We start from the raw sequence: 12,381 nt of genomic DNA on the forward strand, positions 1-12,381 counted from the left end.
GTTTGAAAGATTTCAGGAACACACTCACAGTTTTCATGCAATGCATGTAGAATAAACAGAGTGTTCTTTAGTAACATAATTATAGTTTATGATTCGATACAATAGAAAACCAAGGTGCAATTTGCAGAGGAGGGACCTACTCCCCTGGCCTCACGTCACACTTTTCTGCACCAGCCGATGAGACAAAAACACATCAAATAAATGTATCTTGAAGTCCAAGCTATGTACGGCAGCCAAGTCTTTTACATTTAGAGTGAAAGTGTCAGAATTACCACTCACAATAAGTAGAATTTCCTGGCTGACGTCTGACTTCCCAATGATTTCACATTACCATCGTCCCCCCACTTATAAAATATGATTGTTTACCATCACCCTTTTTCATCCATTTATTTTGTCCTCCTCACAACTACGTCTAAAATGTCTTTTGATAAAATAGATCTCTAAAAATAGATCTTATTTCTAATTGCGACATGCCGCAATATTCTCAGGGAATGGTTTTATTACTTACTTTGAAGTCAAAAGTTGATATACACAAAGATTACTATTACTTTAAACCGACTTACTTTAGCGTTCTTTTTTGCTGTCAGTAACAGCAGATGTTAAAATAAAACTCACAAAAGGTGCGGCACATTGAAACTTGTATGGAAACTGTGTTCAACGCGATAAACCAGCCAAGTCCTCCTCTTGTAAAACAATCAGTCAGTCAAATGTTTGAAAACTGAAAAAGTCCCTTAATTGTGTCGACTGCATCTGGAAGTCTCTTGGGGAGATGGACACTGGGTCCAACACGTCAAGCATATAAATATACACCAATATGTTAGAAAAGAAACAGTGTACCACCTCTAATCATTGATTCATTGTTGGGTGATCTTCCATTCCATAATAAATGGACAAGAGGCCCGGGGCTGTGACTGACCGCTTCGGCCCACCAAGATTTGTCAAGGTTTGCTGACTGGCCAGTACACCGCTGGGCACGTCACGCAGTAGTTCCAATCATTACTTCTCCCAGAGGTGTTTACACTAGTTAAAGAATGTAAAATCAACTTCTTCCCATCTGCGCTCAACTCGGAAAACTGAATCTGAAGGGAGAGAAGTGAAATTGAAAAGTGCGAATGAATTAAGGAGCTGGATTTTAATTTAATTAAATGAAATACAATTTCGATTGTATGGTGATGCACATTCAAACAAATTAATTCAAATTCACTTTCTACTGGCACAAGATTTATCTAATAGGTTTCATGTAATGCATGCAGAATAAACAGTGTTCTTTGATATAATAATATAATAATAATAATAATAATAATAATAATAATAGTGGATGATTTGGTAGAATAAAAAAACAGTCTGAGCACTCATATGAGGGATCTACTCCTCTTAACTCACATCCCACCTTTGTGCTGAAATATTTATTGTCCAAAGGGGTTAAAATCAGTCCATAAGATTTGGAGCTACTCCACCAGAAGATGAGACAAAACAGGATCAATTAACTATATCTTGAAGTCCAAGCTATGCACAGTGTGAGTATTACCTCTCACAATAAGGGGCTTTTCCACGAGCACCTACTCGGTTCAACTGGATTCGCTTCGATTTTTAGTTTTTACCATTACGTGTTAGTACCTGATACTAGGTACGTCTCTGGTACCAGTTCAACTGAGGTACCAAGCGAGCTGAGTCAAGCTGAAAATATGATGTTGGCAGACGACATTCCACTATATGAGTCAGGAGTTCTTTCATAAGAGTTACCCCTGCTGTTTTTAAAACTCAATCACAACAGGAACGATCAACAACAGACATGGATGTACAGAACTCAACCCTGTGGAGTGACGACGAGGTGCACACATTTCTTTGTCTGGTGGCCGACAAAAGGTTCCAATGTGAGCTAGACAATGAGACCCGCAATGAGAAAGTGTATCGGGAGCTCTCTGAGCTGATGGCCACCTCCGGATACCACCGGACAGCGAAACAGTGCCGGAAAAAGCTGAAGAAACTCAAACGCACCTACTGGAAAATCAAAGACGACAACGGCCACAGTGGATCAAAAAGAAAAGACTGGGATTGGTTCGGCCAAATGGACGCCATTTATCACCCAGGACCGGCGAGCAACTGGAAGAAGATTGGCGTCAACTCGGCCACGGCTGGTGAGTTTTTGTGACTCAAAATGTTTTTTTTGTTACTCGTAAGCTCACAAAGAACAAAAAAGGTAATTTGCAATTAACGTTGTGGTCTCCCGAATGAGACAATTCCACTGCTGCTTATAACGGATATTATACAATTCAATATCTAGATTTACACTAAATGTGTAAACAGTGTTTGATGATATCAATTTAAGCAAATCATTTAAAAAATTTCGTTTATATTCTGTAGGCTGTGTGAATTATAAAAAAATTATTTTGTGTATGAGGTGATGTTTTTTTTTATATATATTCATCCTGTCATTTGTGATCACGGTTGTTGATTTATTTGGGACGAGAAACATCTTTACAAATATTTGTAAATAGTGTTATTTTTAAGTGTTTGTCCCTCTGAGAGCAATAAAGAATTTTCTCATTCTTCTTCTCTGAACACATGAGAAACGCATGAGGTTTACATTCATGACGCCCACTCGTAATAAACACGAGCCCACAACATGCAGAAACACATGTGCTTGTGTTTCTGTCACTCACCGCGTCACACGCGGACGCACGTGATTCCTGTTACCGGATTGGCTTAGTATGCCGGGAAACCGCCTCGTGACATGTCAGCCGGTATAAATACGTTGAGCCGCCCTGCGCGCACGCAGCCCTGGTTTTATGAGGGAAAATGTATCGTCTCGGCCAACAGTCTATCTCCAGGATCGCCTTCGATTTCTTTTTACCGACTGTGCCGCGGGAATATTTTCATCTTACGCGACAATACAATAAAGGCTGCTCGTGTATTGGCTGATTTTGGTTTTTAGTTTTTTTTTCTGAAATCTGCACGAAAATGCCAAGGACCAAGAAGAAGAACAGCAAGGGTGAGTGGACGGCTCCCGCAGTGCTATGGGCCTGGCGCCTCTGCCTCGTGGTGGCTGATGGGATTTGTAGTTCTTCCTCGTCGCCTGCCCTATCAGTTCCGTTCAGCCTGTGTTCGTTGCGGACTACAAACAGTAACGTCTGGCCTACAGAGCACGGCAAAGCTAACTAGCCCTCACACAATGCCTCGCCCTTATACCGGCATCACATTTCTCACACACGATTCGACAATTGTTTCCAATACAATTACAACTTTTTGTGTGTTTACTGTAAACGGTTGTTGGATTTCTTACAAGTACTTTCATACCCGTCGTACTTTAGGGGCTAACGTGTCCACTCCCTGTTAGCATGGAAACACACATGCTGTTGCTAGGTAAACATTGGGGGAAAATACACTGTAGCGTTTAAAGCTTTAGTTTCACCCAGATTGCCTCGTCGATTACATGAATACGTAGTGTTTTGTACGTGGACATAACACACAAATAACCCGGGATGTGTTCGAAGCATGTCGCCTCCTGTCTGGATTGACCTCGATTAAACTGAAGCATAAATTCGGTGGCGCCTGGTGTGTGCTCCTCCTGGTCACGTCAGCTGGAGCCAAGCCTGTTTGTCCGGCTGCCGATTTGTTTGTGGTATAGTTATTATTGTTTTGTGGCTGAAGGCGGACATTTTGGTCTCCGGAGAGAGGGCTGGGAAAGAAAGGGGCGGCGTCCGGTTCTCAGAAATCAGCTGTGGCGTGGTTCGAGTCCACGTCAACACACAAACATAGAGATAAGATCTGACTAAACAGTTTTTTTTCCTTCTATTTATGCATTGACACAACTGTTTAATATTACTACAGTGTAACACGCAGGTTTGATTGTGGGGACAGAGTACTTTTAAAGGGATTCGACATGTTTATGTTTTGTAAAGGTGAATCGAGGACACAGGGTGGAAAGCTGTTGTCTGTTCCTGTTCCAGCTTAGTCTTTGTCTCCACATTATTGGGTTCAGATGAGGTTTTTCACAATTGAACAAAACAAAAGATCTCTTCGAATATAATAAAAAGTACCAGACTATATTAACAGCCTTCTAAGCTGTAAATTCCAGCAGCTCTCACATCTTTCTTCACTAGGCAGCTCATGTTGTTGCAAAAATGAACAATGTTTTGTTAGAAGTAGTTGATAGAAGCAGGCCTGTTGGGCTTTAAATTGTTTGTAAATACCTCCCTGATTGGATAATAACTGTATTCAGTACATCCTCAGTTGTGAATGCTATTAACCTTATGCTGAAGTACCAACTTTAGCTTTAAATATGATTTACCCCAAATGAGAAGACAAGTTTATTTATACAGCATCATCCAGATGCAAGGTCATTAACAGATGCATTGATAAAAGTTTTAGGGATCTCTAAGTGCTTTGTAAAGCATGTTAAGATTGTCTTTGGTATCCATGTGGTGTTTGGGAGGAAAAAGATAGTATTTTTGACCTGTCAACAGCACACACACTTGTGTTAGAAGTTGGTAGTGTGTAGATATTAGCATTTGCAATTTGTACAAATAGGATACAACACAACAAAAAACATAATCAAAACAAAAAACAAGTTTTCCATAGAGCAAATTGTACTCAAAATTGCGTGAAGAAGAAAAGCACAAACCAATGATGCAAACATCTGGGTGGTTTTCACTTTTTAAGTACATTTTCACATAAAGTATTTCTACACAAGATTCCCCTGACCAGCAAAATGAGAACTTTCTATTGTTAAAGGTCTGTGGCGGTTATTCCCTGTCATGCTTGACTAGTATAAACTAGTACGAAGGCTGTATGCTTCCTCGATGTACTCCCTGACCTCATGTATTTCTGGACTGCATCCAAACCATACTTCTCCATTTTGAAGACTGGCTTTGCAGTTGGAGGCAGCGCGTGCCGTGGCAGGGTGTCACGCCTCGGTCATGTCACGGTGGCACTTTATTGGTGACCCCGTGTCCCTCCCAGCCTGAGCACGTTGTCTTTGCACAGGTTTCGAGTTGTGTCCTTGGCGCTGTTACTTTTATCATCTGTCTGAAAATGTGCCATGTTGTGGATAAGGCATGGGGACATAACTGATTAGATAAGTGTTGTATACGCTACAGTACCTGTGTGGAGCGTCGGTTACATAATAGGACTTGCACAAACTGAAATTTTGTTAGACTAACCCTTTGTGCCTCTCTTTTTATTTCAGGGGGGCAGCATGGAAATGTGCAGCCCTTCAGCGATGAGGATGCCTCGGTTGAGACCCTCAGTCATTGCAGCAGCTTCAGTGACGGCGCCAGTGTAGCCGATGACGGTGGGTTGATCTTTCTTTGGTATTTATTACTTGTGAGTACACATGCTGTTGGAGGGTGTGTCCACATTCATGCAAGTCTTTTTGTTGCCAAGACATGCGGCGTGTCAACAGTGTCATTTCCTTGATGTGTGTTTAGGTGGAGATGCCAGCGAGGACGCAGCCCAGGAGGATTTCCAGTATAAGCTGAAAGGGTTCATAGACAGCACTGTGGACAAGAGGTGAACGTCCTGCTTTATTTCAGTCATTCACAAACATGTTATGCACTCTTGGTGTGCAGCCCATGATGGGATTTTTCAGACTCCCGACGTTACAAGGGATGGTTTTAAAATAAAGTGGCTGCTCTACAGTTGTTACTGACCTACAGTGTCGGTGACGTTGCTGGAAATTTGATAAGTTTGATGAACACATGTGTGGTATTTGTTCCATAGCAAAAGTGGAAAAATAATGGTTTTTAGGCTGACGTTGCAAAAAAAGCAACATAAGTTTGCAGTGTGGGTAAATGTAAGCTGATGTGCTGAATATGACATCACCGAAAGGATATGGACCGTTGTTGGTTTCATATTACAAACCTAAAATTTCTTGTAATTGTTAAAACTTTTGACATCTTGTAAGAACTCAGATATTCAATTTAATGTAGTTACAATGCAATGTATTGCTTTCAATCGTATTTTTGTAAACATTTGTTCCTACTATTTTGCATATTTTTATTGCGCTTGGGTATATATTGGAGACAAATCGTAATCTTTTTATTATGACAGTGGAAAATGACCGTTTGTGTGCCTCTGTGTTCAGTGCTAAGACCAGACAGGGGGCGCTGGACGGGCTCAAGACGGCAATGGCCACACGGATCCTGTACGAGTTCATCTCGGAGAGAAGGATGACCGTCACAGACAGCATCGAACGCTGCCTCAAGAAAGGTGCCAGACAAATGAGCGTTTTTATCTCTGTGTGGTTTTGTGCGCCTGGAATGGAAAGTTATTCCATTGCGAGACTGTTTCTTTTTTTTTACTACATATATTCTGAGTTGGTTCCTTCGAGTTTGAGACGAGAGGCTCATGTTTCTCTCCCACCGCCAGGAAAAGGCGAGGAGCAGCGGGCAGCAGCTTCTCTCGCCTGCTTGCTGTGCATCCAGCTGGGATCGGGAATCGAGAGCGAAGAAGTGTTCAAAGCCCTGAAACCCATCTTCAAAAACATCCTGGCCGACGGATCGGCCAACATCCAGGCCAGACAGGCTGTGAGTATCCGACTGAGGCTGCACAAGAGAAACCATGTTGTAAAGGCGTCCGGTGTGGATCGTCTCTGTGAGAGGTTAACTTGTTTTATATATTCCATTGTAGGTGGCGACAAGTCTGGGCCTCTGTACGTTGGTGGCAGAAGACGACGTTCTGGTAAGTTTGTCAGCTTGAAGACTTGGATCTTATTTGTGATGAATGATTGAGGCGTGACACGTTCCTCTCCTCTCTCCTGCTTCCAGGACGTGCAAGCCACCATGGAGTGTTTCGAGAACCTGTTCACGCGCTCGTACGCGCGGGCGGACGGTACCTGTCCTTCCGTCAGTCCCCAGATGAGCCAGCTGCACACCAACGCCCTGCTGTCCTGGGCCCTGCTGCTCACCATCTGCACCAGCAACCAGCTCAAAGACATCCTGCACAAGTAAGACGCCGACACTCGTCCCCCCCCGTCATAGCCGCGATCCTGCTCACGGGTTATTGTGCACTTGAATTGAAAATGCTAATGTGTGGTCGTGGCGCAGACACCTGGCCAAACTGCAGCGGTTGCTGGAGAGTGAAGACGTCAACATGAGGATTGCAGCAGGGGAGACCATCGCCCTGCTCTTCGAGCTGGCCAGAGACATGGACCCTGTGAGATGACCTCCGCTCGCATTACCACAGTTCAGCCACCTTTCGAATCGTTTTTTTTTTTTTTTGTTGTTGTTGTTTACACGTGATGTTCATTTCTGCGTCTTCAGGAGTTTGAGTTTGACAACTGGGATGAGCTCTGCGACAGGCTGAACGCGCTGGCCACGGACTGCGTCAAGCACCGAGCCAAGACGGACAAGAGGAAGCAGCGGTCCGTGTTCAGGGACGTGCTGAAGGCCGTCGAGGTGAGCGTCGCGTCGTGTCACAGCTGGCAGCCACATTTTAATTCCTTTGCATTTTTCTTTGGTAAAAAGCTGAAGAAAACGACCAAAAACAACAAAGGATGTCATTTTGTTTTTATTTGTTTTTTGATTCTTTCCAGGAGGGACATTTCCAATCCGAGACCATCCGCTTCGGGACGGAGCGCATGACCATCGATAGCTGGGTCAGGAAGAGGACATACGATGCGTTCAGGGAGTTTGTGGGCTCCGGGATGAACTACCACCTACAGGTAAGTGTTAAATGGAGACTTTTAAAGCTTGCTCATAGTGTTCGTTCCATTTTAAAATGCTTTTTAATTTCATAAACCTGTTGCCATAATTGCCACACTTGTGTCTCATCTTGTGATAGTGAATTGTCTTTGGCCAGATCTTGCTCTTAAAAAATAATTTAGAAAATCTAAAATGTTATTCATCTGGTCACACCAGGCGAATGAATTCATCAGAGACGTGTTTGAACTGGGACCACCGATGCTGGTCGATTCCGCTACGATGAAGGCCATGAAAATCTCTCGCTTTGAAAGGGTAGGTGTGCAGGAAACTTTGTCTTTCAAGGTCGATGCATCCCCCCCCCACTCCCTTAACATGAGGAAAGTCTGACGAGTGTTTTCCATCCCCAAATCTCCCCCTGCAGCATCTCCACAACTCGGCTGCCTTCAAGGCTCGGACCAAGGCCAGGAACAAGTTCAGAGACAAGAGGGTGGACGTGGGAGAGTTTTAATTCAGCAGTCTTCTTTACAATGCTTTTTGTTTTTTCTTTCTCCCGCTTCCTAGATGAATTTTCACGTTTTCTGTCCACATGATTCTCCCACTTTTGCGTATCACATGCTCGCCTTCTGTAAACCTAAAATGTTGCGCTTTTATCTTTTTGTTTTTTTATTTCCTAAGTGAGCCTCCTTTTTAGATCTACAGGAGGTGAGCGTGTGATGAGCAAAATGGCTGAATGGAGCATAACTTTCTTCCTGTATGTCCACAGAATAAGCCGTGCTGTACATGTCTTGTATATTTCGTTTTCTCCGTTAATATGTGGCCTTTCGGTCATTATTAATTTATGGTTTTGGCCCCCTTGTTTTGCACCGTTGTAGTTCTAATTCTTAGGAATGTCAACACGTGACCATTGTAAACTTTGAATTTGTAATAAGTTGCACTCACTACTTTTACCTTACGGATGTTATTTATGTAGACTCTTGTTGAATATTGTTAGTATTGGGTATGTAATTAAAATGGGCAAACACGGTGTAATAAAAGCTGGAAAAACGGACTTTTTCTTCTTCTGTATTAACGACTGAGCGGGATTAGGTGGAAGTGCAGTTCCCGTTAGTGGCAGATGAGAAATATCGTGTCGACGGCTGCGAGTTGACATTTCCCCGAGGAGGAATTTGAAAATCTCGCGTGCGCCGCCCCCAATTTTAAATCCTGGCAGATATATGAAGGTCACGGCGAGCGAAGGGACAATGCGAAATTTACTCGCTGCCACTTCCACATATCAAAGTGAAGGATCTCGCAGCCGGGGTGACGGCGGCATAATGGCGAGGGGTGAGTGAGTGCCGCTTTCTGTCTGGAGCAAAACTGCCGGCACGGAGGACGTAATGGGGAGTCGGTTCTCCACAAGAGTGTTCATTCCTCCACATCGGAGACAAAAGTCGTTTTTTTTTTTTTTTTTTATATATATATATATATATATAGTGGTGGATGTCACAAGGCTTCTCATCGATAACGTCTGCCCCGTTTACCTTGAGGTCTAGCAAATGGGAGGTGTTTTATTTCTCCCCGCTTCATGACCGCGGTGACGCATCGCTGCCTTGAGGGGAAAGCGGGTGTCTTTCTGGGCCACGGTTACAAAGGGTTTCTACACAAAGCAAAGATTTACCAACTCGGTTTTAACTGCAGTTTTCTAGGTGATACTTCTAAAACATCATTCCCGCTTTAAATCAGGGCTGTCGAATCCATTTTAGTTCAGGGGCCACAAAGAGCCCAACTTCATCTTAAGCAAGCTGGACCGGCAAGTCAATGCCACAATAACCTTTAAATTTAAACTTTAATGTACTTTGTAGTCCTTTTCAGTAGTAATTTAATCTCATAAACCCAATTTTAATATTTCTTGGCATAAAATGGAGGGAAAAGTTTCAAAAAGCTTCAAGAACTGTTGCATTATGCATGTGTTTATTCATTAATTTGCCTTTTATTTAGTCAGGAGATCCACATTGGGATTAATAATCTCTTTTACAAGTCTGTCCTGGCAACAGTACATAAGATAGATTTACAGTGTCAATACTTAAAAACAAATAAATGGCAAAAGACAAGTACATGAAATACAATATAAAGTACAGGGAGCATATGAAAGACCAAACTCTTAAAACAAAAAAAAAAAAACATGAAATACTTTAAAATAAGTTGGTTAAAACAAGAATATGGTAAACTCTGAGTTTAAAGTCGTTCTGTAAAACATTCCATGAACATGAAGGCTTTTTTTTTTTGCCCAATCTGAAATGTTCTGGAAAGCTTTTAACATGACAAACATCTTTTAACCTTTTTAGTACCATTTAACAAGGAAATCCCACGATTTTAACAATCCAGTGTGGTTTCCACTTAAGTGACCAATCATTGATTTTCTGTCTCTTTCGCCACTCATTAATGTGCAGTGATCGGCATCACCCCGCTGCTCTTTGTCCTTCTCAAACCGAGAGGCTCAGAAGAAATGCACCCGGAGGAACTGTCTCCGTTTCAAGGTGACTGAGGAAGATGACAAGTTGTAAATGGCCCGACACCCCCATATCCGCCTTCTTTGACAAGAGGGGGGGGTCATTGTCTGTGGCAGTAAAATGGGGATTGGAGGATGACTCGACCGGCGCTTTGCTGCTCTGTAAAATAAAGCTGTCTGTCTTACTGCGGTCAAAGAGGCAAAGTGAGGAGTTACCCCCCCCGGCTGTAAAAAATGGATGTCTTGTCTTCCTTTGGCTCCCTGTAAACTAAAGAAATGGGGAACAGCGTCTTTTTTTCTCTCTCAAAGACAAAAAAGACAAATGCTTTTGTTATACAAATATCTTTTTGCTCTCATTGGACGAGAGGTATTGCAAAACCATAAATCACAGTGTGGCAGAAACAATTTGCAGTCTTCCATCCACTATGCTTTTCCTTGTTGCGTGAGTTTTCTTCAGTTTGTTGAGGTATTTAGATAAATCGACTTGGGGGGGGGGATTTGTGGTTGAAAGCCATGCGAATTACAAAGAATAGATAATGTACACCTACATATCATCAGTCCAACTCAGTTTAGTTGATTCTGACGTGTTTCTGTGACACTTTATGCCTGAAACTGAAAACGTATAAAGTTGTGTATTTTACAACGCAAACCTGACGTTGGCACATTTCGCCATTTGGTTCGCATTGAGCGGCCCTCTTAAAGTCAAATAACGAGGAGTCCATGCACATTTTTCTTATGTTTCTAATGGTTTTACAAGCAATCTCCTGCCCATATTAAATCTATTTTCTGGGTTTTATTTTATTTTAGTACCTCCCAATCTGTATTTTGCATATATATCTGGCCTTTTATTGCATAAGTTGTATGTTGGTCAGTTGCAGCTATTTATATTTTCATCATGCCCCCATGTATGATGACAATGAATCAATTCAATTCAATACGCTAATAGAAATCATAAAAGCACTTGTTTACTGAAGTAAAGCTGTGGAAAACGACATTACTTTCTTTAAGGATTACAATTATAACCCCCCCCCCCCTTAATTTTTTTTTAAAATTTAACAAATGCAGAACAGTAGCAGCGTCTTATCAGAACCATCCTTCTTTATTAAGATATATAGCAACGCTATGCAGAGCTGACTTTAAGTAATTGCTCGGCTCTGTGGGCATAAATGCTTCATAGCACTTTTGCATAAGTGAGAACAAAGATACTTCGATATTTAAAACACAGCTTACATTAAGATAATCCTCTGTATGAATACTTTTGCTTTGGTAAATCCAGTATTTATATACTCCGAATAACTTCCATCCAAATTATTCTCAACTTGCTCTCATCTCGTAGTTTTTGCTGCTGCTATAAAACTATTTTCTCAAGCAGGCTGTAATCTGATCATCCCGCGCTATATTCATTGATTTGCACCTATTGTGAAAAGCCACACCGCCTCCAGCCTTTCGAAACTTTATCATTTGATTGGATCGCCTCCACCCGGGCAGGTGGAGAGTAAATCAGCAAACGTTAATGGACCATTGTTAATATTCATCACAGCCGCGTTGTACACAAAGAGGGAAAACACCGCAAAGCAATTAGATGGGATAATTCAGGATCAAATGAGTATGAGGGTTGATAAGGTATCTTCAGTTTAATCAATAATTACTTTCATTATGCACTCGTCACAATGTGGAAGGCCGGCCCACTGATTCAGGGGTTATGCGGTTTCTTTTGTGTTGTGAAAAAGTTTACAAAAAAAAAAATAAAATCTCCCACATACTGAAATAATCGGGAACATCGCCGTCGTTCATCGTGCGCAAGTTAATGAACTCTGAACGTGTCACACGAGATCAGCTGTCGGCCGTCGTCATGGCTGGTTAAACTTCCCGTGTTGAGTTGATCGCTTTAGCCGTCGTGCCGCACGTTGGCAGCAGGAAAGGCCCTCAAGCCAGACCGTCACACACACACACACACACACACACACACACACACACACACACACACACACACACACACACACACACACACACACACACACACACACACACACACACACACACACACACACCCTCCAGATGGGTGCTTTTCAATAGTTAACCAGGTTAACGTATTCCTTCCACTTGTGTGCTTCTGGCACATCAGCAGCTGTTGCTGTGTCGCCCACTATAGATCAGCCTACTTTTTTTTTTTTTTTTTCGCGAACGGGTGACGTTGACGTTAAGTGCCACCCGTGTACACGTCTCCCTTCCCTTCCCACCCCCCCCACC

General features: G+C 42.5%; 1 protein-coding gene across 2 annotated transcripts; it reads left to right on the plus strand.

Annotated features, from left to right (window-relative positions):
- The first annotated feature begins 1,769 nt into the window (after positions 1-1,769).
- Positions 1,770-8,692, plus strand: ifrd1 (interferon-related developmental regulator 1). Of its 2 annotated transcripts, none has more exons than XM_080492028.1 (12): positions 1,770-2,138; positions 5,189-5,293; positions 5,430-5,511; positions 6,086-6,210; positions 6,370-6,527; positions 6,631-6,681; positions 6,768-6,946; positions 7,047-7,155; positions 7,263-7,397; positions 7,535-7,663; positions 7,860-7,955; positions 8,065-8,692. In XM_080492028.1, exons 1-12 carry the CDS (start codon positions 1,793-1,795, stop codon positions 8,149-8,151), a joined length of 1,602 nt encoding a protein of 533 aa, XP_080348154.1. In that variant the 5' UTR covers positions 1,770-1,792; the 3' UTR covers positions 8,152-8,692. The 2 variants fall into 2 exon arrangements, with proteins under 2 accessions (XP_080348154.1, XP_080348155.1); XM_080492029.1 differs by lacking the exon at positions 1,770-2,138 and adding an exon at positions 2,586-2,992.
- Positions 8,693-12,381: the final 3,689 nt, after the last annotated feature.

Source organism: Lipophrys pholis, assembly GCF_963383615.2.
Source record: "Lipophrys pholis genome assembly, chromosome: 22".
NCBI classification, from domain to species: Eukaryota; Metazoa; Chordata; class Actinopteri; order Blenniiformes; family Blenniidae; genus Lipophrys; species Lipophrys pholis.

Coding starts and splice junctions, on each gene's coding strand:
- ifrd1 (XM_080492028.1), top strand. CDS start 1,793: ATGGATGTACAGAACTCAACCCTGTGGAGTGACGACGAGGTGCACACA. Junction 2,139..5,188: donor CGTCAACTCGGCCACGGCTG/GTGAGTTTTTGT, acceptor TTTTTATTTCAG/GGGGGCAGCATGGAAATGTG. Junction 6,528..6,630: donor ACATCCAGGCCAGACAGGCT/GTGAGTATCCGA, acceptor ATTCCATTGTAG/GTGGCGACAAGTCTGGGCCT.